The sequence below is a fragment of the Strix aluco genome, chromosome 3, assembly GCF_031877795.1.
Source record: "Strix aluco isolate bStrAlu1 chromosome 3, bStrAlu1.hap1, whole genome shotgun sequence".
Taxonomy (NCBI): domain Eukaryota; kingdom Metazoa; phylum Chordata; class Aves; order Strigiformes; family Strigidae; genus Strix; species Strix aluco.
In genome coordinates this window covers 130,937,520-130,965,183 of record NC_133933.1, presented here as the reverse complement: position 1 = coordinate 130,965,183, position 27,664 = coordinate 130,937,520, and the positions used below count along the sequence as shown (strand labels likewise).

General features: G+C 43.9%; 1 protein-coding gene across 1 annotated transcript in view; it reads right to left on the bottom strand.

The window, feature by feature from the left end:
• Nucleotides 1-2,163: 2,163 nt before the first annotated feature.
• Nucleotides 2,164-27,664, bottom strand: part of FBXO16 (F-box protein 16) — a 37,671-nt gene continuing 12,170 nt past the window's right edge. The window contains exons 3-9 of the mRNA XM_074820852.1: nt 27,210-27,245; nt 19,227-19,433; nt 17,204-17,368; nt 16,093-16,298; nt 9,362-9,467; nt 4,695-4,914; nt 2,164-2,452 (exon numbers count right to left, since the gene is read on the bottom strand). Of these exons, the coding sequence (XP_074676953.1) occupies nt 2,385-2,452; nt 4,695-4,914; nt 9,362-9,467; nt 16,093-16,298; nt 17,204-17,368; nt 19,227-19,433; nt 27,210-27,245 (1,008 nt within the window). The 3' untranslated portion in view covers nt 2,164-2,384. The remainder of the gene's footprint in view (nt 2,453-4,694; nt 4,915-9,361; nt 9,468-16,092; nt 16,299-17,203; nt 17,369-19,226; nt 19,434-27,209; nt 27,246-27,664) is intronic.

Sequence of the window (27,664 nt, the reverse complement as noted above, 5' to 3'; positions counted from 1 at the left end):
ATTCTAATACAGTAATCGGTAGGAGTTACATCAAGGCGTTACACAGGTCTGCTGTTACTTCAAGGATAGACTACCTGGCTTGGTATATTCCTGGACATTACTGTTAGTTATCTGACAGCATCATAAATACAAAAACTTTGTAAGAGAAGGCCTAAGCCTTAAAATGTATAGTGAGCACTTAAGACACATGATCATTGCTGCGGGGTAGGCACGGTGTCTGCAGCAATGCCCGAGCACTCAGCTCCCAGACCAGTCAGACCCTGGGAACTTTACGTTTCTGGCAAGTACGCTCATTGATGAGAAAAGAAAAACCATTGCTGCAGGGTTACATCATTTCCTTGTGTAGCCATTTGCTGTTTGTAACACGGACCTAGCGCTGAACTGCTGCCACAGGAAGCTACGCGCTGCCTAACGGAGACAAAAAAAAAAAAAAGCTTGGACCAACAGTTCGGACTTAAGAAGCCAAGGAAACACCCATGAAGCAATCAGTTTAATTTGGTTTCCTGGGGGAAAAGGCTTGTGAGGAGAGATTTGCAATACCAGGGAATGATGCTGATGAATGTTTTGGATGGGATTTACCCCACCTCACTTTAAATGTTCAGAAGTTAGCTTTCTTAATCAAAATTAGTCAGCCTGGTCTCTTGCATAATCACAGATCCTAAGATATATGAGATAATTGCCATCTGCAAGTTCCTATTTCAGCTGATCGCTGGAGAGTTGACCAGCTTAGACTTATCTAGCTCTTAGGCCATCGTGTTAGTTGAGATGAATCCCCCTTGCAAGCATCCAGGAAAACTAGAAAAAGAAAAGAACAAAGTCTGAGAGAGGGAGATGCGCTGAGTTACCTAAGCATTGATTTGGAGCTGGAATTCACATGGCACTCAACAAAATACCCCAATGGGCAGAGTCTCCTGCTGGACACTCTCCCTTCAGGTAAGATCCATGGTGCGTCCTGCCCTGTGCCTGGTCTTGACAATGGTCAATGTCTCTTGCACCAAAAAACTTGAAACCCTCAAGTGACACAGTGCAGAATAATCTGCTCACAAATAAGAAGTCTCCTCCTAATCCTTGACGATCGCTAGTCAGCATTTTCTCTGAAACATGATTTCTAGTCCATGATTGTGGGTGTACTGTGACTCTTCCTAACATGTGGAAAGGTTCAGTTTTACCCCAGCTCTCTCACTCTGGGATATGATAAAGCAATGAGTTACAGTTGTTGTGCATTCAGTCTCCTTATCCTTAAAAACCGCTATTCGTTAATTTACTGGATATTTCCTTAATTGCGGAAGGGACAAATAAGAGCACATGATTTACATTCTCTTAAATAATTAGACTAGTGCCAGCTCCCCACACAGAGCCATGCAATGCTTAATCCAGGGTGTGGGATTTGATTTCCTTCTCACTAACATGATTGAAAAGATGGAGTTGCCTTGTTTAACATGAGAAAGAAATGCTGTCTTCAATACAGCCCTAACCAGTTTTTTCTTGAAGCGTTTTCCCTGAGCCTCCTTTCTCCCACATATTAAAGGTTTTTCCCTTGAAGGCTGTGGTACTTTCTTCACAGTCTCACTGATTTTGGAGGGGCTGTAGGTTACAGCTGAGGGATCACGTTATCATCGGTGGTAAACCGCTCACTTTGTAGGGAGGGTACAATTTCCATCACTCAAGTGGTGCTCCATTGTCTTCACAATCCCCTTGGTGCCTACAGAGACAGACAACTTCTGTAATTCACCAGCAAAGCATCACAGAGCAGCTCAGGCCATGGGATATGCCCCAAGATGTCTGAGCGACACACAGGCAAGCTCACATGAGGTCCAGCAGCTCTAGCAAGGATCTGCACAAGTGTCTCCATTGCCAAAAGCCCTGGTGAACTCTGCAGAGACAACATGCCCAGAAGAAAAAGAGAATATAGCACCAGCTCCAGAGCAGCAGTGACAGGAAACCAGGCTGAGAAGCACAACAGGAAAACAGACTTAGACTGTACTCCAGTTTGGAAATGGTGGATCCCACCTGGAGATCCCAAAGGCAAGCAGGAGTCATTGCAACAAGTACAGTACTTTCAAAAAAAAAAGTATAAAGCCTTTGCTCCAACACCTTTCTATCTAAACTGGCTGCAAGGCAGTTAAGATTTCTTTTGGCCAGTCTAAGTGAGGATAGATGCAGGACCTCCACGCCCATTTCTTTGCATTCTGCAGTGAGGTAATGAAAAAAGTCTTTTCTAGCAACAGCTGAAAAAAAATAAAGCTGGATCCTTATGAAGGACTCAAAAGCACGTGTTCTTCAGCGAACACAATCCGTGACTCGGTTAACATTGCTGTTGTTTCCCCAGTGCCAGGCAGATGAGCTTCTGTTCTGCTGGGATGGAAGATATTCTGGATCCTTCCTTACTCTGTGTCAGATCCTTGGTTAGATGGAGGAATGTGCCAGGGCTGAGCCTCAAACAGTGGAGATGCTAGACAAAAGAGAAATAATGTAAGAATCATATTAATGTAGTCAGAGAATTCAGATTTTAAACATATTTAGGTATTCAGCCAATCGTTGGGATTTTGGTGGCATTTAGTACCTCAAATACCTTTATAAATCTGGGTTGAATGGAAAGACAGTTTCCATTCATCATCTTATTATAGAGGAAACAATTATCAGTCAAAACATCTTTACTTTTCCGGCCCACCTTTCTGACAAAGTGCAAACATGCCCTGGTAAAGCCCAGCTGACACACTCTCTAAAGTTGGTAAGTTTACCTTGGGAAAAGCCTGGCAGAGATCACAAAGGTCCAGGAGAAGTCACTGAAGGGATTAAGACAGGATTTGTCTCTCTCTAATACAAAAAAATATAGGTTTGCCTTGCAAATTGCCCCTAATCCAAATGCAATCCCTCAGGGATAATTTAACTTGGTAGTTTTTATACTACAGTAATGGTGTTTGTAGGTAGCTTGCTTCCCTGTTCTCCCTAGCACTTTCCTCGTGCACAGTTTTTAAATTTCTTATCTTGTAGAAGACAGTGACTGCAGCAGAGCTCAGGCTGGACACGGCAGGCCCCTGCACGTGCCAATATCCCCCATCCATACGGAATCATTAATAATCACTGGGTGGCTGCTTCCCTGCAGGAGCTCCCCTTACTCCATCCCCCGCATCCTCTTTGACAACACCAAACCACACCTCAACAGCAGTTGCAGATCGGTTCACAGAAGTTAAGAGACTTAAGAAACACCTTATTCCTGCTCCCAGTGCCTCCCAGATGCAGCAGTCAGAGCTGAGTGCCACATTCCTGGGAGGCCACAACACTGCTGCCAGACCAGTGGAATTCCCTTGATTGACTGGAACAACCAATAACTCGGCCAAGGCCCTAAGTCTACGCTTAACTCTTCATGACTTGGCCCCAGTCCAGCATACAGCCTTCCTAAGGCTCTGTCCAGGCAATGGGACTTCAGGATCAGGGCCCTATTTTATAGTAACCTTGTGTTGCTTTAGAAATACGCAGCGCTGTAACCCTCCAGCCTAATTTTGATGCTTTCCTCTCTTGGCTTTTATGACCAGGATGCATTTATGTACTGCTTTCTCCGTGAAGTCTTCACGTGTTTTCCTTGGGCCTTATCTTACTCATTCCAGTGCTTTACCCTATTCATCCTTTGTCTGTGTTTGGATTCTTTCTTTTGTCTCCCACAGAAGGATTTGTGATCACTCATTTGCACTGTGGGCCCTCCTCATGGGAGTTAGCCCATGGACCTGCTAAAAATGAGAGAGATCCAAAGAGATGCTGGAGGTCTCCACGTGCTCCATTATCACCCTTCTAGATGGGGTCATCAATAATTACAGGATAGTCGCTGCCCTGTAGGAGTTCCCCTCACTCTACCCCTGTGATCTCTTTGAAAATCCTAACAGGATCACATCAGAAGCCTCTTTTCCTTTGTTCGCTCCAGATTCTTTATCTGCTACCCTCCTTGAACTATAAAAAATCATCAGGGGTCACAGATTGCAATCCTTATGTTGGCAACCCACTTGTGAACTAATAGGACGTTTACCAAAATCTGCACAAACGTTGTGCGCCTCTGAAAGATACCAAAAGGTTTTCCCAGTGGGCTGCAGACACTGAGGACCTTCAGGAGATGCTGGGTGTATCAAGAGGTGAGGTCATCATGAATAGCTGCCCAAGCTAACCCTAGACTGAAATGGCATAAAATTGGTTTTGATTGTGTCAGTCTGCCTCCTTATTTTTGGAAGGTGTTCACGGATCAGCTGCTTTCTCAGCTGTTGTCTCCCTGCTTTGTCCTGTAACTTGCTGAATGCTCTGATTCCAACCCAACCATAGCAGCTCCTCCTGGCATCTATCCAGGACCTGGCAGAGTCCATGGACTTTGGACTGAGCCCACTGTCACTTCTGATCTAAGATCTCTTCCTCTGCCTTGAGTATTAGTGAGTTAAACCCACGTGAAGCCTGTGCCAGCATTCAACACCAAGATGACAGTCGTGACAGACAGGTGGATCTAGCAAGTGCTAGATGTGACGTCTTTGGCCATATGTTCTCTTTTGATGCAGCAGATCACTGTCATCTGGATTCCCACCATCCAGAATGACTGCCTTCTCCTTCGCCTACAGAAATATACTGCCAGCACCATCTCCTTTCCTCTGTGCACTAAATTTGGATATTTGCAGTCTGTACAATAGCCTCCACGTGGGATGTGGCAGCATACTAACATGGAGAGCTGGTGTTTGTCAAGTCTTTCCTTCCTCTTTCACGTGGCTTTGGCACTGGAGCTCGAACAGGTGCTGGTCGTATCCCAGCGTTCCACTGGGAGCTCTGGACCAGGGTCTTTGCGGCTGCTTTGGAGGGCAGGTTCCCAGTTGACTGGTGAGTGGCCCAGCTGGGACGAACTGGTGGTTTTGGAACAGAGTCAAGATCTGCAGAAAGTGATAGCTAGGGAGAGAAGGCAGTAATTATCATCATCCCAAAAGCTTCACAGGGACCGAAAACGTTAGAGTCCATTGAGAACTATAAATTCTATACATCCTATATACATTCTATAAATTATATTCCTAAATGATACCCCTAAATTATATTTGTGAATGATACAAGCCTAATTTGTATTATTTGCAGTGACCTGTGCTCTGGTATGAGTTTACCTTAAGGACAAAAGGACCCAATTAGAAATTGAAGCTAGTAAAGCCAAACCCACATTAATTGATTCTCCACATCAATTCATATGTTAATGCACTAATTCTCCCCCGTGCATATGGCTGCGACTGATCCCAGCCTTGTTGTTTCAAGTCTCACAGTGTAAAGGATGAAGTTTATTTTAGCATACTGTTCAATGAGCATTTTACTAAACAGTATAAAAATTAAGCAAAAAAGCCTAACTTAGCAACACAGTGATTGTTTACTCCTTGAGAAGGACCCCAAATATTCAAAAAGCACAGGTTCTGCAGACCAACAGCTTTGGGATTTTTTAACTGATACTGATTATTTGGTAAGAATAGTGAACAAATGTTAACAAAACCAAAAATTTACATAGCAACTCATTAAAAAGCAATGTGGGCCGATAGTCTTATGTGAAACTAGTGTCCATAGTAAAATGGTGGTGCAGAAAAGTCAATGCTGTTCTGTAATTCCTGCCTGCCTGTTTCCCCTTTCCATTATCTGACTTGGCAGCAGTGGCAGATATATGGTGCTTCACACCTAATTATCTAGTTATAAATAAGCAAACCTAAAGAAAGGCCAGTGATTATACAACTGCGGAAAGTGGGCCAGGATCTGAGCAGTACTTGACATGTGACAGAGATGGTGTGATAAAAACAGCTGCAGTTTTTCTGTCCTAGCTAGGGGGAAAAGCACACTACCATAGAAGCAGTAGTAGCAGCACAGACCTGACTATTCCTTGTTTTTCAGCTCCTGTGGTGTCTGTGGTTCAGTTTTAGAGCTCACAGGGACAGACAGGCATAGACTATAGGAGCCAGGCTACTACTGTTAAAATTAGTGACATATATAAGCTGAGTTTGAATATGCAAACATTATACTGAGTTATTTTCACTTTGAGGAGTAGTCCCATGAAGTTCGACAAGATTTCTTGTATGAATAAATAAAATTCAAAATAAAATATACACTGGACAGGACTGTGACTCAGTGCTGAGAGCCCTGGATCTTCATGTGGGCTACACCCACATGGTACATAAATGCAATTCTTACTCAAAACTTCAACTCCCTGTCAATATGTCATAGGAAAATGTATTCCCGACTTCAAATGCTGCAATCTTATTACCTTAGGATATAGGCAGTGAGGCAAGAATGACTGATCCTGTCAAAAAGATGTTATTTAGTAAGTACTAAAAATAAATCAGTAATTCAGGAACAGCTGTGAGGGTGGAGTGGTCTCTCCAACAGAAACAAGCAGACAGCCTGAAAGGCAAAACCAGCCGCTAATTGCTGACATTGCAGTCATTTGCAAAGCTGTCAAAAGCATCAATCACATTGTACCTCCCTAATAAAGTCTCTGGGAATTTTGACGTTTGGGGCATGAAGCTGCTTATTTTGCTGAGAAGCTGCAGAAGACTCACTGGAAGTCCTCAGGGACTTGTCTAAAGGACACTGATGTGGCAGCAGTGACGCCTGCGAAGGGACCTGTAGGGCCAGAGCTCAGAAATCACAGCAGGGCAGCGCAGCTCCATGTCAGAGGGAACAGGAGGGATGATATAATGCCCTGAACCAGAGATCTGTTTCCATTCCCAGCCTGGTAAAAGCTCAGAGAAGTCACCGAACCTGTTGCATTCTTTGCTTTTATTTATATAATACTGGGACAGTAGCTGCTGAAGGCAATGTGAGCATTGAGGTGGTATAGACAAGCCATGAAGTCTTCATCCAGCAAAGTGCTTAAAGAGATGGTTAACGCTGAAACTCTACATATCCTTAGAATAAGGATAAAGATAGAGCAGGTATTCCCTCCCCACTGCAGAGACGTGGGGGTTGCATGAGCATTTGTAAGAAAGAATGAGGCCCTTTCTTCAGAGATCTAATTAACTTAATTTATTGTAATTTACTATTTATTGTAATTTAGCTAATTTACTTTAATTTATTCCAAATTAAGTGTGAGCCTGGTCACATTTTATGCCACCATTTTCATGATTACTAATAAACTCCAAAACCAAAGTTTACCAGGAGGAGAACTGATTCACCGCATGCAAATGTGGAGCCAGTGGATGTAATTCCAGGACTCTGGTCATCACCTTAATTATGTGTTTCTTCTATTTTGGTGTGCTGTTGTTCAGCCTCCTGAGCTTGGAGCTCCATATAATAGCCCTTTTCACCTCTTCATTGTTGGCTGTAATATACTTTATTCTCACCTACTTTCTGGACTTGGATCATTGATCTATTTAAGAGTTTCATTTTAATTTGACTCGATGTTTACTTGCTTGGGGCACTTATTCTTTCATCACAGTCTATTCTTCTTCTAAGGATTTACTAAAAGATTTGAGCATTAAGCCTCTTTATTTTGACTTGATTAAATAAAAATCTTTTCACAGGTCTTCATTTCAACAAGATTTCCCAATGCTACCTTAATAATAAATGGAAATTAATTTTGAATTATTCCTAGCAAGTTATATATATATTCTTTTTCTATGCATTAGCCTGTCATAACCTAACCTTTATTGACATGTAGTGTTGTAGTCATTAATGGCCAGAGTAACAGGGGGCTTATGCATCAGAGAATAAGAAACAGAGCTCTTCTACTGAAATTTGGACAACTCTAAACTCAAGAGAAATACAAGCCTATTTTTAATGTAAAGGTCTAGGAAAGAGCAACACAGCAACACAGGCTACCCCAGATTTTTAACACAAACAGAAGCCAGTGCTACCAAGACTGGGTAGCACAAAGGCATGGAGCTCTGATCTGGGCTGATGTCCCCAAGGTGTAACCCCATGGCTTCAGGACACACTGGGTTAGGCTGTCCTAACTGCCTAGGAGGGACCAAGGGAGGATGGTGGACATGTCAGGCCTTCGCAGCAGGCAGTGGCTTTAAGACTCTTCCCAGGGCTTTTTGTGGGGTAAGAATTCAGTACCCACTAACTCTGCGTGCTCCCCCAGACAACTGTCTCTGAGCATTTTGTGTCAGCTAAATGCTTTCAGGTGACTATTTGCTACAGGAATAATAATGTCCCTTTTAAACTGTGAGCAGCCAACAGAAAGGGACACACGTATACACATTGTTCAACTCTGTACTGCTGCAATTTGTAGCAAGAACTCCCACTGAAGTTGTGCAGGAGGGTTTGGGCTTCATGGTGGGAGTCAGACTAAGTGCTTGTGCCTTCCTGATTGGGGGTTGCAGGTTAAGTAACTTCAAAGAACACATAACTTTCCTAAAATCTGGGGAAAGAAAATCAACTTCACCTCTTCTTACCCTGAACTAAGATTCTTTCACTTCTGGACTGACAACAAAACACCTTTAAATTTGAAACGGGAAGCCGTGGTGGGGTGAAACCGTGTAAGGGCGCTCTGATCTAAGGGCTAAGAGGAAGCCATTGGAGAATGGAAATTGCAAGACACAGGGTAAATAACTTTAATAACATTTTCTGTTCTTTAACACTGACTGAAGCTATTTCCTTGTAAATAGGCTGTATGTGGGTCAGGAGAATGACTCCTGATCTCAGGAGACAATGCCCCTCTTTTATGTAAACCTTATTTAGCTCAACTCACATGTGTTCCCTGGCTTTCATCGCTTAGGAAACACACTTCCAGGTCTGCAAAACCCCCTGATACGCTTGTGAGCACATCCTTCTGGCAGTTATTTGTTGCCGTACCTACAAAAGCTTAGACCCATGATGCTTTCTGGAAGCCTGACTCCTTTCATGTGAGGATGCCCTATTTTACCAGCGATGAGTACAATGGATCCTCAGTATTAAGACCTTGGGGCTGCTTGCTCAGGATCAGTGCAATAAACTAACATCAAATTGCAACGATCAAAAGTTGCGAGCACAGAAATGAAGCTTTGGGAAGAGATGCAAGTATCCTAAGAGAATTGATCCAGCGCTTTGTAAAGGATGGAAACGGACTGTCAGGCTACTGTGCGGTAAGCAAAGCGAGGGAGGAGCAGATAAGAAGGTCACTGTTACACACAGAGTTACTGTCCTTTTCCCACCGAAGGCAGATGGACGGTGTCTCAGCTGCAGTGAGAGATTGCCCCTGGCGCGGCCGGACATGGGGTGCTTTGTGTCCTCCTTCTGCCCAGGTATCTCCCTCGGGGACAGGCAGCAAACGTGCCTGCCAGCCTACTTATAGCAGGAGCAAAGCTTCACAGTTACCTACATTAAGTAAAAGCTCTAAGCTAAAATGTTCCCGTGTATAACGATATAATTACAAGCCCGTGATACTTGCCAGTGATTTTGCCTTCTGGAGCTTATTAGATCCATGACCTGCTCTCTTTTTTCTCTCAGCTGCCTGCCGGCTAAGGTCTGGGGTCTCCCCTCCTCCTTTCTTTCTCCTGCAGAGTAGAACAGAATAGTATTAACAAGTGCTATGGAGTTGGTTCCCTGGGGTTGAGCAAAAGAAAATCCCTTATGATATTGCCATCGGAAAAGACACGGTTTAAGATAATGCTTTTTATCTTGCACCCAGGGCAAACCAAGAGCACACAATCAGATACCATGGCTCAGAGGAGGGTGGTAACTTGCTATTTTTTAAGTTATGATAACTTTATAGCACTCAAACACATGCCCTGAGCTCGAGACTTACTGATTTAAGCTAAATCCACATAACATGTTACATCAGCTTAGGGGAATTCATAGAAAGGCAAGTTTAGCTAAATCAGTTTGAGAGTTTTCAGTGAAGTCCATGTAACATGTAACAAAAATAAGGCTAGAGGACTGCCCCTTCAACAAGGTATTTATTCATTGTTTTTATAGCTAAATACTTCTTGTATATGTGTATGTCTATGTCTATGAATATGAATATGAATATATGTATATTTATAGATGTATATCAATTTATATGCAGCTGTTATTAAAGTCAATACAATTAACTGGCAGAACAGGAATATTTCAGAATGTGAAAATTAAGTGAAGTACATTGGAATATGGCCAGTTGTCACGTTTTTCCAATACCAGGAGTAAAATCAATACTATGTGGAAGTTTTTTTAAGAACTCGGGCCAGTTCATAAACACATGTGCTCTGAAGGTGTTCTTTCCCCTTCCACATTCAAATTCTGCAATACAAAATTAGCAAATTTAAAGCAGCAACTCTGTGTGCTCTCTGAGTGTGTCTCCCAGCTCCATCACCAGCGTCTCTGGGCTCCTGAAAGGCATGCTAAAAGCACAGTATGAATACAAAATTATGACTATAAAGGGTGGAAACAGAGTCTAAAAGCAGCATTTATCCTATAAAGAAACAGCCACACCACATAACACACACGTCCTCAAAAGCAGCCAACACCAGCATGTAGCTGGTATTCACTCATCCCGGACCAGCTGCAGATCAAGAACCATAAAGACAAATCAGACATTATTTCAAATAGCAAATTGAGGAAAACTGCAATCTGCTTATAAACACTTCAATAACAGTCAAGAGAGAAAATTCAATCCAAAATATTATTATGGGGAATGAACTGGTCACATTGGTGGACTTGGGAGTGTTAGGTTTATGGTTGGACTTGATGATCTTAAAGGTCTTTTCCAACCTAAATGATTCTGTGATTCTGTGATCTTTAGACAGAATGCAGACCTGGCCTTGTAGTCATAAATTAAGATATTAACCTCTGCTGCTGTATTTTAGTGTTCACTCTGACGGTGTCCGAGCATCCCCCTGCAGCAGGGCACCACCATGCTCTCACTTCAAGGTCAGGAAAATGTAAGAAGTGAGGATGGCTTTCTCAAGGCTGCAAAGGCAAAGGGCATCAGAGCCGAGAGGAGGACAGCAGGTCTCTCACTCCCAGTGCTGAACTTGGTGTTTCTCACCCCATTTTCCTCCCTTAAGGAATGATTTTAATTCCCACAAGCCTAACAGGCAGAGAGTACTGGGCTGGCTATTCAGAAAACATGAAAAGCAAGAGACAAGCATTAGGATTCGGAAGGACAGTGAAACACCATGCCCTTCTCACGCAAGCGAGCTCCTTTTTGTCAGAAACTGGGCCCAGGCTGCTGACAGAACAATTACTGAAAGTAATTATTTTCTCATTGGGTAAACACTCCAGTACAATATGCAACTGTTTTTAGAGCCGGCCTATGTCCATAAATTATCTAACTGAATTAGTGCTGGCTTCCAGAAGCCTGCGCTGGTTTGGGGGGGGGGGGGGGGGGGGGAAGGAGCTTGCATTTTGGCTGAGCTGTTGTCATGAGAAGTAGCAGGGCTCTTTCTTGAGGCACAAGGACACAATCTTGGCAGGGGTCCAGCGCTGGGCTAGAATCGGAATTCATTATTCATGATAAAGTGGGAGGCAAATCTTTTGATTTATTGGCAACAAGCAGCACAAACACCAGATGCCTTCCAGCAGAACTGTACATGCACGGACTGAAAGAAACGCCCCTCCTGGTCCTTTTCAGGCAGACCAGAGTCCCAGAGAAAATTTGCTAACTTGGTTCCACACTTCAGATGAAAATCTTTCACTTCACCTTTGCAATATTGCTTAGTGCCCAAAGAGACAAATCCATCCTTGCTGATCTCTGTTTTGTTGTATATAAACAAAAAGCTACCTGGACAATTCAGGCAGAAAACAGACCTACCAGAAATCATCCTTATGATAAATTGCACACATACATGCAGCAACACTGCAGGTCACAGATGTAACTCCACTGAGGGATTTCGATAACCCCTTCCAGGCAATTCGTAATTCAACCCCTGCCTGTATCTCTCCTCTGTCGCCTCACCACTCCCTTGACTCTGCGTCTGATCACTGCTATTCTTAATTTCACTGCTCAGTGACTGTGAAGCTTTTCCCACACGATCCTGTCTAAACCAAATAACCTCTCAGGAAAGACACTCAGGGATCTCTGTCCCATCTCCTTCATGCTGCAGTGATGTTTGTCACTGAGGCTCTTGGACAACATTCAGTTTTTATAGTATGAGCTCACGCCTTTCTGAGCAAGCAGCAAAAAAATCCATCAGAAAAAAAACCCAGTCAACTCTTAATTATCATCCAGATTGCAAATTAACACCATTCTGCCATGTTTTGGGCACTACCCAGCTGTGGCATGGTGTTATGGTTCTTCTCCCCTGTGACATGAAGCACCATCACTGTCCAGGCCAAACCCTCACCCGATTGCTCTACAGAAATCTATTTGTTTTTCAAAGGTAAATACCCAATTACGGTCTCATAGCCTGAAACACATGTTTTGTGTTACCTCTTTTAGGACTCTCTTCGTCTCTGCTCCCCTGAATAATTGGGAGTTGACTGTAGCTTGTTACACTTCCCATGTTCCACTTTTTTTGGCTAAGCAAGGATAAGTTCTCTGCTATGAATTCACAGCAGTGTAGTTTTGATACTGCTGTGGAAGGGAGCATGTAGCTAATGACTCCTCTCAAAAGGCCAGCAAAGAAACAGATGACAACTCTGCCATTTAAATGACAATATTTCAGCTGCAGTGTGGACACTCTGTTGTGATGAACAGGACAGTTCTCACCTCTCTCTGGACCAGAAAGCCAGTTTAGAGTGAGGTCCAGCTCAGAGGAGATGTTAGCCAGGTCCAAGAGCTAGGAAAAACTATTTTTTTGTTACCTCTTAAATTCTGCAAAATTTAACCTGACATTAGGCAGATTAACTTTGATTCAAAGAAGTAGCCAGTGACTAGTCTCACACAATGCTTTGATGATGGCGTCAGGTATTCCTTTGATGTGATCTTGTTTATTCACAAAGAATTTTCCACAAGTCCGGTTTTCCTCAGCGCAGCAGAACTCAAATGGAAAGAACGGTTTGTTGGCTCACACTTTTCTGGTCAACCTGCTGGCCTACAAGAGCTCTCCCTAGCCCTTCTCCCTCAGCCATCACTTTGGCTTGCTGCTGCTTTTCTGCAAGTTCTGCTCCCTCTTTTCACACATGCTCGTGACCTCAAGAAAATATTCATTCCTCTCTATATGCATTCAGACTGCAGCAAAGCCCATTTCCTCTCCCAGACTACCTTTGTAAAACCCTGTATTTGGGGAAATCACTCCTATTGTTTTAGGAATCTCATTTTACATAGATTTCATTACTTCTGACATTCATTTTACATGAGCAGTGGTTGTTATGCCCTTGAGCTCCAAGAATTCATCTAATCTGAAGAATAACTATACCTAACACAGCCTGGGGGATCAGAGATTTTTATCTTGGTTCTCTGTTCTACTTTACAACCCTTTACACTGGTCAGGCAGGGTCTGCCTGAGCCTGTAGGCTGCAGTGAGGTAGATCATCTTGCATAGCGTTCATATGAGACTCCTAACTCATCCGACTAGACACAGTTGGCTGAGCACGGCCTTCATCAGCCGTCCAAAACAATGCTTGGCATCACAGAGGGGCACTCTGACCGCTCTGCCATTGTTCTGCCATTGACAGGCAACTGACACCTGCCCGAGCCACACATTGGCTCCCGCTGCCACCTCCACCGAAAGCCTCACTCCAGGAACACTCAAGCGTGGAAGGTGGTGTCTCGCTGCTCCTGCTGCAGACAGGGAGCCAGGTGAAGTGCTGGAGACCGCATCCCTAGGCAGCTGCCTACAAGGAAAGGATGGAGGATGCGGTAGAGCCTTAGTTGGGAGGACTTCATAGAATCATAGAACGGTTTGGGTTGGAAGGGTCCTTAAAGATCACCCAGTCCCACCCCCCTGCCACGGGCAGGGACACCTTCCACTAGCTCAGGTTGCCCAAAGCCCCGTCCAGCCTGGCCTTGAACCCTTTCAGGGAGGGGGCAGCCACAGCTTCTCTGGGCAACCTGTGCCAGGGCCTCACCACCCTCACAGGGAAGAATTTCTTCCTTACATCTAACCTAAATCTCCCCTCTTTTAGTTTAAAGCCATTAATCCTTGTCCTATCACTACATGCCCTTGTAAAAAGTCCCTCCTCAGCTTTCTTGTAGGCCCCCTTAGGTACTGGAAGGCCACTCTAAGGAGGACTTCTGGGAAGGGGCTGCAGAGGGGACTCTGTCAGCAACGTGGCCACAGAAAAGCAGCAGCAGGATATCATTATGTGAGTGGGAAGCTGGGTCAGCACCTGAAACAGCACACCTGTGTTGCTGAATAATCATTACAGATGAGACTATACACTAGCAATTACTTTCAGCTTAAGTGATATTAAAGGGAGATCCTTGATAAACAAGCAAATCTCATAGAATTCATTTCTCTCCTTGCAATAATCCTCTATAATTACAGATAAATGCCAGATTTGCTAGAACACTTGGCACTAAAATATTCTCCATTGCACAAATGGATAGAGGCTCAAATCTCACTTAGGAGAAGAAAACAGTCAGTGTGCTTACTGTATCATTAGTAACTCAACATCATTTGCATCTGGTTGTCAGCTGCATCTACAGCTCAATGCTGGAACAAGCAACTTTTAAATTCTTCAAACAAGGCTTGTCCCACTTTTGACACTGGGTCATGGGCAGCATAATGGAACCCTAAACTTCACAGAAACCTTTGGGAGCTGCTACATAGAAACATTTAACACAACTGAAAAATAGTATCAGGACATCCATTTGCAACAAGAGGCATTCTGTCAAAATAATTTAGTTAAAAGCCTCAAAGAACTCAAAATGGTGCTAGAGTTTGGAAACATACCACAGAAAGAGGGTGAGGTGGAAACTGGAAAGCTCTTTGAAGTAGTGCAGTATCCTAGGACTAGGGGACGCGGATTATAAAATGATTCATAAAAGGCTTTTGCTCAGACACTGAGAACTTTGTGGAACACCCCGGAGGAGCGGTGGGTCCAGCAAAGTTAATCACATTAAGAAAGAGCCTACGTGAGTGCACAATTGCTTAGCCAAATAATCACTCGGCTGGGGTAATTCATGGGTTGATTGTTCCTGTGCACAGGGCTAATCTCAGCTCTATCAGTTATTTACTTAAAATACAACCTGGATACTTCCATTGTGGCCCCATTGGTTCCCAAGCTTTTTCTTGGCAGAGTGAAGAGGAATCTCCTTCTCTCTGCACCTTTGGTTGGGTGAGAGTCTGTGCAGTCCTTTTCACAGGGACTTGCACAGGAACTAGGCAATGGTCAATCTAACCCATTACGTGTTGACCTGGCTCAGATTAATGATAGTATTACCAGTTTCACAAGTTACTGCACATCAGCTGAACTAAGGTAACTGCTGTGAGCCCATGAAAAATGAGAGTTGGTATTAACAGAGACTTAAATGAGAAATGGGTCAAACACTGCACGCAGGTGACCACTGCAGCCTCCTTGCTATGCTTGTTAATGCACGGAAATTTGGCCACAGATCTAAGATTCTGAAAATATCTCATGCCAGATGTGTCAAAGGAAAACACGGGGCAGTCCTAACACAAGTCGATGTGCAAAACTATACTTTGGGGTGGAAATGCCTTTCTTTTGCCAGTTGCGGACCAGATAACCCTGGGAGCCCAAGAACTGATGCATCTAGGCAGTCTATCCCAGGCAGTGAAGATACAAATACTATTCATTACTTAAATGTTCTACAGTACGTACGTACTCTTACACCTGCATCTTCATTCAATCATCAAAATCTCTTTTCAGCCATAAGATACTCGAAGTGATAGAATTATATTTTATCACAATTAAATCAATCTTCCTTTTCTGTGCAGAACCAGCAGATTCCTCTCAACCTTGCAGCTGTATTTAAAAACTCTGGAATGAACTCTTGTCCTGATTCTTTCCATTACAGCTGTGTAACATCCCCAGGAGTTACAGCCTGTTTTACAGGCAGCCACTAACAAGCTGTGCCCATGCTCTGCGCTGAAAGGACACAAAGTAGTGCAGCTGCAGCTACAACCAGACCAAGATCAAGCCCAAAAAAGCCAAAAGAGCAGCAAAGTGGGTTTGCAACCAGGTTGCTGAACTACAAGGCTTCCAGGCAGTGTGAAGCCCAGGCAGAGTGAGCTTGCAAAGGACACAGACATACCCTATGTCGCAGAAAAAGCAAAAGGGAAGAGATCGAGCTCTTACGCCTGCCTAGCCTGCTCAATGGGATCGTCGTTGTCGAGGTAGTTGAATCGGATGGTGTCTGTAGGGTGCCTGTCTGATGAACGCCATGGTGGGAGCTCTTTTTTCTCCTTGTTTGTCCTCCTTCCTGGCACAGAAAGTTTTGTCTCTGAGATGTTGCTTTTTACTGGTTCCACATCAATAACTACAAACTCATCCTTTGAAGGAGTCTAATAAGAGAGATTAAAAAAAAGAAAATAAATTTTAGTCTATAATGAAAATGAGATTTATTTTGTCTAACTTTAGATTTCTAAGAACTGGGTATTAACTCAAAATAGCTCTCCAGGCTCCATTATGGTCAGTGGGCAGAAATAGGCACCCTGACAATGCATGTCATCACCCATGTCCCTAAATCTGTATTAAGATGAGCTGAGCTGCTTTTGAAGATGCATTGGCTTCCCTCTATTGACTACAGAAAGAATCTGTGGGGGCAGGTTGGTTAAAATTAGAGGGATGAGTTTTGAATTGGGGGCAGAAGAATCCCACCCTTACAGCCTTGCAAACCAGTCATGGCATCAATGAATCTCAGGAGAAAGCGATGACTACTGAGTAATGTTCCACCTCCCCAGAATGGCCCTGTCACCTTTGAAGAAGAGAGAAAGAGACAACACCAAGGGCTATAACAGGCATAATGGGTGGGTTTTTTCCTTGCCACCAAGTAAACTGACTCTGAAATGTCAGCAGGGGTGATGCTTGGTACTCTACCTCTGCTTATCAGATTGAGGCAAGCTATCATATGCTCTATAAACTGGGGAAAAAGAGAGGGGAACAGTCTTAAGTGCTGGAAAGGGAAATTTAGAGGATTACTCCAGAACACCCTGAAAGGACAGCAGAGTGAGACCTTGGTGATTGCTCCTCCTAAGCAGTGAGATTTTCACTTCCCCTCTACCAAGGATGGATGATGGGAAAGTAGAGAGCATGGCCCCACGTGAATTTAGATTCTAATTTAAAATTATGTATTTTCCATTTTACTAGTGGGAGCTTACAGAAAGATAAAGAGGAAAAGGGGTTAGGCACCCGATCAGCCTACTTTTCCTACTGGCCCCAAACATCTCTAGAGGTGGTAGATATGTACCTTTGGTCTTGTGACACGCAGCTCTTTCACCATCTCAATGTAATGTTTCTTCCAGATTCCTTGCTCAAAGGGGGTTGGAGAGAAGTTGATGTACCAGCCAAAACGCAGGCATTTCAGCATCCAGAGCTGATCCAGTTCAGACAGGTACTTCCAGTACCAGCTCACCTGTGAATGCCCAGTAAATTGAAAACCTTGGGGTTTCAAGCATCCATGATTGAAGCTAGCAACTTCTGTGCTGTGGATGTAATTCCACTATGTGGAAACTAGTATGATTCTTCAGCACTGTTTATCACAGAATCCCAGAATCATCTCGGTTGGAAAAGACCTTGAAGATCATCCAGTCCAAACATTAACCTCACACTGACCATTCTCAACTCCACCAGATCCCTCAGCGCTGGGTCAACCCGACTCTTCAACCCCTCCAGGGATGGGGACTCCCCCCCTGCCCTGGGCAGCCCATTCCAACGCCCAACAACCCCTTCTGCAAAGAAATCCTTCCTAAGAGCCAGTCTGACCCTGCCCTGGCGCAGCTTGAGGCCATTCCCTCTTGTCCTGGCGCTTGTGCCTTGGCTCAAGAGACTCATCCCCCCTCTCTGCACCCTCCTTTCAGGGAGTTGTAGAGGGCCATGAGGTCTCCCCTCAGCCTCCTCTTCTCCAGACTAAACCCCCCCAGTTCCCTCAGCCGCTCCCCATCAGACCTGTGCTCCAGACCCTGCACCAGCTTTGTTGCCCTTCTCTGGACACGCTCGAGTCATTCAATGGCCTTTTTGTAGTGAGGGGCCCAAAACTGAACACAGTTATACTCCATTTAAACCTTTCATTAAACCATTCAAGGTCTTCATGACATGCTCAGTGCCTAAATGTTAGCTGATCTCCAGCACAGGGTGAAATATGCCAAAAGTCACTGGCCAAAGAGGAAAGTTTTCAGCTTTTTTGGGGCAACTTCCTGCACTTCTACTCAATAAGCATACAGTAGTTGCAATAAAGCCTTTTCTTCCACTGAGAAAACAGCATCAATAATCTCCCTAAGTCTGACAGACCCGTTCTGAAGATTTTCTCCTTACTCATGTTCTGCTGTTATACTCCATCACACAGTCACCTTGCGTGCAATGCTTGTTCCAGCTTAAGGACAAGCATCATCTCTTGGCACTGCCATGCTTATAATAGCAGTTGTCTGATGATATGACACAGGTAGCACTGTAAAAATCTTCCTTTCTAAGTAAGTAATTTCCTAACCTGTCTTCTCCCTGCCTGTGAATGAATAGTGTGAGTTGCATCCACATAAAACATGAAATGCTGGAGAAAGATACTAGAGCAAGCTTTAAACAAACTGAGATTGTGATATATTCATAGTATGATATGGAGTGCTATGTTAGTGCAGTAATAATGTCACCAATATCTTAACTTATTAATTCAGAACTACTTTGGGCATCACCTCACTGCACTTTACCTCATGCAAACGTGTTTTTGGAGTATTAGCCACTGTGCTCAAAATACTGAAGCCCTAGCCACTGTGCTCCAAAGCACATCTGTAACTTCTCTGCTTCTCCACATCCAGCACTTTACCCCCAAGCATTTTAAAGGTTCTGGTTTTCCTAAAGCCTCATGTGTAGTTCTTTGCGACTACCACAAGTCAGTACTTTTTGAAGCAATTAATGATTCCGCACACAGTGCAAGGTACTTCAAAGGAACATGATTTTCAGAAAGTACCAGGTGTCCTTCCTGTGAAGAATCGGTCTTGTGAAGTGCTACATTTTATATGCCTTAGAGCTGAGCATCTAAAATTACTCTTCACTTCTGTAAATCTTGGCCAATCTGGCTTAATTTAGGATGTGTGGAAGTGTTGCGTTTGGTCTCATACAAGCATCACTGAGCATTTGGCACCAGGCTGCCAAGTCAGAAGACATCCGTGCATTATGAAGAACAGCACTGGTGTGTCTTTGCTGAAAACTAGTGCTGTTTCCTTTTTTTTAACTAGCTTGACCTGACTTTCTGAACTTTAGGTATGTGTTGGCTTTTTTACCTGTGCACATCGACAGAGGCTCCGTGGGTCCAGGAAGGAAAAAATGTATAAAGACAGGACTCTAGGAAGCCTTGTGGTAAAGTCTAGAGCCTCAGTGGGGACTCGATCCTGTAGCTGCTTGGCACAGAATTTCTGCTGTGATGGGGAGCAGCGTTCCAACAGGTCCACCAGGATCCTCCGCCTCTGACCATCTGTCCACTTGTCAAACTGAAAAAAGGAGTTTCAGGTTTTGAGAAACCGGAGATTCAGCTTCTTAAAATAAAGCACACATTTAAGGGAAGGGAAAGTGCATAAGCAGCAGCTTCTGGTGACTCATTCAAGAGCAAAGCACGTGGGAACTGGGAACAAATGGAGAGGCTACTTTAAAAGAAACTCTGAAGCCACGAAACATATGATTTATAATCCTCAAAGGATCCAGGATGGCCTAGTCTAGGACAGACTCATGCTCACAAGACTCTTTGCTCTTGGGACCAGCTCTGAGACCTGGCTTTGCTCATGCAAAGGAGAAGACTCAGATGTGTGTTTACAGGATCAGGTCCCAAATTATAATGAGTTCAGTGCTGATTCCTCCTCTATCCTGACACTTCTATGTCCCCCATTACTGCAATATTTGAGTGCCTCACCATTTTTAAAGTATTTATTCTCACAATCCCACTGCATAGGAGAGAAATCCCCACCACAGAGAAGAGGAGCAAAGAGAAACCAAATCAGCTGCCCATGTCTCACAAGGAAAATCTGCGGTGCAGAGCCCGCAGCACGGTAACAAAGATTTTTCACAGCATTTCTACGCTTATGACAGGTATCTAAAGAGGTGGATTGAAACGGTTGTGGGAAGAAATAAGCACTTAGGTAACCAGACAAGCATGTATCGCTTTGCTACGACGGCAACAACAACGCTGCGTTGAGCGGAGTGGGGCAGAGCTGTGTAAACAGGGTGGGAGCAACGGTGGCGGTAGCTGGTGTTTAACTTGTGTTGATAGCAGAGGCTGGAAAGGGCCCTGTCAGCAGGAATCTCCTGGGAGGAGACTGACCTCATCGCCACAATCTGTGCAATCTGTCTCAAAACCTGCAAGAGCAGTCCTGGCTTCGAGGGCAGTGCAGAGTGCCAGGAGGGAGGAAATGTCAGAGGACCACGGCAGCGGCTGCAGGCAGGAGCAGCAGGAATCCCCGGCGGGAACTGCAGGGACAGTTAAACATGAACTTCCAGAGGCGAAATACGGACTTTGGAGAAGTCCCACTTCATCCTCCTTCCTAGCGCAGCAAGAGCAACCCCGACCCAAACTCACCTTCTTTTCAAAGGCAAAACTGAACTGTTTGGGGAATTCCCCTATCTGGGCAATGCTGCTTTTCCCCACTGGTTTCTTTCTCACGCGTTGGCCATCCCCAAAACACGCACCCTGCTTTCACCAGCCTGTTTCCTGAGGCCAGCTTTCCACAGCTGACAACGTGCTCTCCACAGGTCAAATCACAGCACATTCATTTTTGCATTTAACCTCAGGGGCATTTGAAGTCCTTATTTAAATGTGACCTCCAAAAACTAAAAGTAATAAGAAAAAGCATATATTTCTTCCAATATTTTTTTTTTATTATGAGTGAACGGTTTAAGGTCCAATGTTCCTTTTCAGAACAAACAAACTAGAAATTCAGATTTTTTTTTTTCTCTGTTTCCCCCCCAAAAATCTATGGTCAAGTGGAGGACTGCCAGAATAATAGTTTAAAATATACTGTGCAGATGAAAGGTAATTGAGAAGGAATTTCTTTCCAGATAATTTTAAAGAACTCTTTGTTTCTTTATATTTACTTGTCTGTATTTAATTCCAGTACCGGAGAATGAACACTATGAAGTAAATAGCTCTTCTCCTTCTTGCAAACACCTCTGCAAAGGTCAGCAAGAAGACAGCATGGAATTGGCATTCCTGAGATCCCAGAGACAAAAAGCCAAAGAGAAGAAAGCTCCCAAATGTCCATGGCTTTTCAGACACAGAGAGTGAATTAAGGAATACACCCTTTTCCTCCCATCCCTGTTTTGCATATAACTTCCACCTCTAATGATGTTTAGCAGAGTACTAAGCAAAAACTGAAGCAGGACCTTTGGATTTGGGACTTAGAAACAGAATAAAATCAGACAAAGATGTATCAGAGGGGAACAGAGGAAGTTCTGCCTCTTCCCTTCCCACCCTCAGCTTGATATAAAAGGCTTTCTCCATTGCGTGGTAAAGGGGAAAAGCTTCTGCTGCACACACTCCCCATTCACGATCACAGCTACATCCTCTTCTCATTAAAACAATTCACAATCACCATTTTGCAAAGATAAATTTCTCCCATATAAGTTCCAGACACAAGGGGGTAACTGGCTTACTCTCTTTCACACCAAGAGATTAAGCAAACTAATCAAAGCAAATCTAGTTTCTCTTTCAAGGAGACAGAATATTTGCTCCTATTTAACTCTTCCCCTTCTGCCATGGATTTTGCAATAAAGCAATTCCTCCCAGCATCCTCAGCCTGTGCTTACTCTGCAAGGGAAACTCCATTTAAATCAGCGCCACACAATCAGGAGCATGGGAACACGCAGCTTCTTCTCCATTGCATTCAGCAGCAGCCAAGTAGTTAAGTAGGCATAATTTGTCTCTTTTCCAGTATTAACAAGCATGTCCCCATCCTACATTTGGCTGCCTTTCTCCCCAGTTCCTCCCCTGGCATGTGATTACAGCAACCCAACCAGTTGGACCGGATTCCCCTTTTCAAGGTGCTGCACCTTCTCTATCCGCAGCTAGGAACACTTTTTCCCCTTTTCGGTGCCTTTCCCCGAGCCCTGGCAAACAATGTCTCCCCAGGGACTGTATGACATAAGGCTACGCTGGCAACGCACAGTGCTCAGTCCTTGCTTCTGCGATCAGTTTACAATTCATCCATGAGTGCACACACACAAATAACACAGGCTGACACTGAGGGGAGAGCCCAGGCCCTCAGCGCCCAAGTACAGAGGCTCTGCCGCTTAGCCTAAAGAGGCCCCTCTCGGCCGTAAGAGACAGGTTGTTTTACTGACTTGAACTGAAATGGGACATAATCCTCATCTCCAAACCAGCATATCAACATGAGTTCACAGGGTTACAATCACACACAGGCATCCCAGAATCACAGAATCATTCAGGTTGGAAAAGACCCTTGGGATCATCGAGTCCAACCCTCAGCCCGACTCTACAAAGTTCTCCCCTACACCACATCCCCCAACAGCTCATCCAAACGGCCCTTAAACACACCCAGGGAAAGGGACTCCACCCCCTCCCTGGGCAGCCTATTCCACTCTCTGACCACTCTTTCTGTGCTCTGCAAAGGTAGGTCTGAATTCACTAGTCACTGAGGCTCTTTTGCAGAATGTCTCACAAGTAGATGGAGATGATTCACTTAGAGAGAAGCAATTTTTCCTTCCCTCCCCAGCCATCTTCTCCTGGTCCTGATGAAGGGATTTGGAGACCTGGGACCTGGGTGAGAAGGGAAGGGATGAAGCAGCCAGGCACCTGGTATCTATAAAATACACTAATCCACCCAATCAAATCGTAAACATCTCTGCTGCCAAGGAGCTCCGTGTCAGCAATTAGCAACTAGCCCCCATTCCTTTTTGCTTTCAGCACCGTAATTAAACAACTAAACCTGAAATTTTGCAAGAGGAGACTCCTGGGAAGACTGTTAAGGAAGACAAGGCAGCAGCCTCGTTACAAGAAGCACCCCTCAGCAGGAGCCATTGCTCCTGCACCTTGGCACCGAGCATGGGGTCAGGTCCTGGGTGAAGAGGTGTCTACAGGTGGGGGTCTGTGGTGAGTAGGGACGGGGTTCAGTTGCTCAAACACCAGTGCCCTGTCTTGTGGGGTATCCTGCAAAGTCTAGAGCTGCCACTTCAAGGGTGACAGTTGTCTGCAAGTCCTGCATCACATCTGCCGTGATATGAGAGGTAGATAATGAGACTAAGAGGTAAATAATGGATATGTCCCCACTATCATACTCTCACCCTTCCAACTGTGATCCAAACTGGATCCAAACTGTGTATTTGGCATGGTTCCTGGCCGAAGGTAATGTCTAAATTGTGTCTGAACAACGTCTGGAAGAGTGCTACTGGCCCAGGCCAAAATCGTGCCAGGGAGCGTGCTAACAATTTCATAGTGTGGATGAGCAAGTTCCAGTACCTGGGTACACTCAGATGTGCTGTATAAATTACCAGCGGAAGATGTAGCCCACAGGGTGAGCTGAATCACTGTCTGGGCTCCCCTGACTTGTCTACATCTCATTTGGCTGTAATGGAAGCTGAGACGCTCAGATCACCTGGAGACACTGAAGCTTAGGTGTCTTAATCTACAGGTTCAACCCCAGCTTCATTGTCAACTTATTAACCTGGGTGTCAGCATGATAGCACTGAGCATTAAGGTAGAGCAAAACGCTTTTATGTTTTTTAAATTAATGGGAGGAATTTTTGGCTTGCAGAACACAGCAGAAAGGGAGGCTGAGGCAGCACGTCAAGGCATCTGCCCTGGGTGCAATACAGAATAAAAGCAACTAGAATAAAACAGAAAAATTAACAGAGAGATGTTAACCCTTTCACAGTTTAACCATCAAAAGGGTTTCAACTGAAAGACAGCAGCACAATTCCTCTTTTATAACTATCTGGATAGTGTTTGGGTAAAGGAGTTGGTGTGAAGGAAATTCATCGCAAATGCCTCCAGCAGGATCAAAGCCTGCAAATACTCATGCATGGGAACAGCCACGTGAGACACGACACATCATCACTGCTTCCACTCTGTGCAGCAATAATACTTTGCAGAGCTGAGCACAACCTGAGACAGCCAAAAAATTGTAGAGGGTCCCATCGAGCATTTTGGATACTCCAGGTGACAGCACAGCCAGTCCCATGCCCTTTGGAGCTGCCCAGCAGTGCACAAACAGAGAAATAAAATCCCTCAGGTCAGCTAGTTCATTGTTTCTCAACCTGTGTTTTATGGACTACAACAGTCCAGGAGACATCAAAGATGCTCTGTGGCACAACTGGGAAAAAAATAACTAAATGAAAATGCACATACATAGTCCCTGAATGCATGCAAATAAAATCAGGAAGAAGAAAATAAACAATGAGCATTCAAAGTTTAATCTAATCTTTATTTGGCTGTAAAGGAAAACCACTGTGGCAATGCCACACAAGGCAAACTGTTCTGCTTTCCCAGCAGGTTGGATGGTCCTTTGGTGTAAAAAGGTTGAGAAACACTGAGCTAGTTCATCTCCTGCCACAAGGCAGGATCCACTCTACCTAAACCATTCCTGACAAGTGTTTATCTAACCTGTCCTCAGAAGACTCCAGCAATGGAGATTCCAGCCCTAACCCCTAGGCAAGCTACTCGGGCAGTGAATTATCTGTAGCATTGGCTTTTGCTGATGTCTAAATTGTCTCCATCACAGCAATTCAAGCCCATGATTTCTTGTCCTATCCAATGTGAACACAGAGATCAGATCATTCCCTTCCTCTTTTCAGACATCTTGTGTGCCATTGGAAAGATGTTATTATGTCTTTTCTCCATCTTCCCTACAGCAAAGGGATTGTTTTCATATTTTCTGGGCCTGAGACTGTTCTCACATATGACTTGTTCTCAGAAGTACCTCCAGTTGGTCCTCAGATTTCTCAGAATGCAGGGGCCAGAACTGGGGATGGTTCTGCCTTTCAGTCAGCTCTTTGGGATATTTCCCTGCATTACAATTATAAGGCACTGTGAGCTTACATTCAGTTTGTGATCCACCATAATTCCCAGGAATTTTTTATTCAGAACTGCTGCACACTTGGGTTTTCTCAGATCTGCAGTTTTTATAAATGTCATTCTCACATGCAGCACTTTTCACTTGTCCTTATCAAACCACAGATCATTTCATTCTGATTTCCAGTCTCCAAAGTTCGTGAAATCTCTCCAAGCCTGGTATCATCTGCAGATTTTCCATTCCATCATCCAGATATTGCTGAAAACGCTTAACAGTTCTGGACTTAGGACAGACTTCAGCCTTCCAGTTTCATAATAAAGCATTTACAACGACACTGAATCTGGGTTCCCAGCCATACAAACCCACCCTTCAGCAGTTTCATCTAGTCCATGCTTCCTGAGAGCACTTTGAGCAGGTCATGTGAATTAACATAAAAACTCCTGCCCAGAGCACTGTGATTTCTCAACACAGTTTCTCTCAAGCTCAGAGTGCTCTAGGCTTTGCATACCAGATATTATAATGCCACAGGCTTTGAAGGGAGTGAAGAGCAGCTTTTGTGCTTTCTGCCCTGTTTTCATTGGTATGATGGATGACAGAAGTGCAAGGAGAATTAGATCTGAAGGAGCGTGATGAGAGCTACTGATCTAGTGTCATGCAAAGGGTCAGAAATTTAACCTTTCAGAAGATGATTCAGCACTCATGTGTGTTTGGAGGAAGGCTGTTTCCAGATTTTACCTCTTTCACTGGGGGTTCTAATGAAAACATTTTTGCCCTTCTGCCAGTATATCCCATGGGCATTTTAAAACACCCAACAATTTTCAAGAGACAGGTTTTAGGTCTGTCAGTTACTGACTACCATGCTAAAAGGTGGGTTTTTGAACAATAATGATTCCATTTTTTTTTTTCTTGGTGTCCATGAAATTCCTGATTATCAATATGCATGCATGTCAACAAGCTATGGAAAGCATATTTCCTATAAAGATAAATAATCCTCATGAGCTTAAATAAAATACTTGTTTGTAAAGACCAGTTCACATGCAAAAAATTTCCACGAGTAACCTAGTCAGCATAAAGAATAAGCATCACAGTTCAAATAAAGTTACTGTGCAAATACTCTTTATCAAAGAGTGCTGATAAGGAGCATCATATCTATATTTCTGTTTAGCTTGTGTATGGTATGTGACGACATAACTAGTTTTTTGGTTTCATTTAAAATGATGTGCACAGGGCTCAACCATACAGTTACTATCGAGCCACATTAATGCATTCACTGAATTCACTCATTTATTGCAATAAAGTCCCCGAGTCTGCATTCCTGTTTGCACAGGAGACTGAGCAGATTACAGCTGCCTTCCCATAATGGCCTGTAAATGGATTTTGCCGTATAAAAGAGAAAGCACAATGCGATATTTAAGGTGAGCTTAGGACTAGGGCAAATCTTGTGCCATTGCATGCTCTGCCATCAGCTTCCTGGGTAGGCCAGGTAGAGTTGGATGCCTTTCAAGCAGCCAGCTACAATTCCCTTCATAGGCTATGGAAAGAAAGAGGAATCTCTATAGGGCTGATCCTTCATCCTACATTAAGTGGGATGAAGTACCGCTTTCTCTCTGTTGACTCTACAAGGACCCTGTGATGATCAGAGCAGCCAGGCTTAAATATTATATTTCAGACATACACACCTGGCCAGAGAAACCCCATCCCGAATGCCTAACTTGCAGCCATTTGTGGTTGGGGCAGACAAATCCTATCTCATGTCTTTCTGTGCCTCATTTTTTCATCCGCAAAATAGGGTGACAGCACTTTCATGTCACATGTTGGAGCTGTGAAGATAATGGCAGTACCAAATTGTGAGGTGCTCACTGATTACAGTATTAGGAGCAATATGTGTGCACTTGGTAGATAATATGTCATTTCTTACAGGTTTCAAAGACCTTCTAGCAGGCAATGGCAATACCTAAATATCCAGTACCGTCTTTGAAGACTTCACAGACTTTTCCCAGGGTTTGTTACCCCATTTCAGATCATTCTGATGATGGGATATGATTTCCCAAGATCAGAGCTTAGAGAATGTGGGCACTGAGGGAATTTACACCTTTACCTTCCTCAAAAGTAGAGCAGTTACAGCTCACTTTCACATCAGGAAAATGAACCCCTTTTTCAAAATAGGATTTTACATTCCCATTATAACAATCTCTTGGTCAGTTAGAAATCGAGTTGTATTTAAATATATATTTAAAGAGAAAAGTTTACCCATTTTCCAAGCAGGACTCTTCTTTCTTCGAATACCTATAATACATACACACACAAATAAAATTGAATATTTAAAGGGGATTCAGTATGTGCTAAGAAAAGTACAACTTGAAAAGCAATAAAACAATCTACAAAATATAAACAGAATCACTGAATGAAAGAGTTTAGAAGAAACCTGTGGAGATCCTTTAGTCTAAACTCCCTGCTAGGGTCAACTAAAGCAGGTTGCTCAGGGTCACGTCCAGATGGGTTTTGAATGTTGTCTTGGATGGAGACTCCACAACTTCTGTGGCACCTTGTTACACCCTCACAGTAAGAACATTTTTTTCTTATGTTTAAATGGAATGTCCTGTATTTTGATTTGTGGCTATTACCTCTTGTCTTTTCACTGGATGCCACCAAGAAGAGTCTGGCTCTGTCTTTACCCCTCTCATCAGATATCTATACGCATTGAT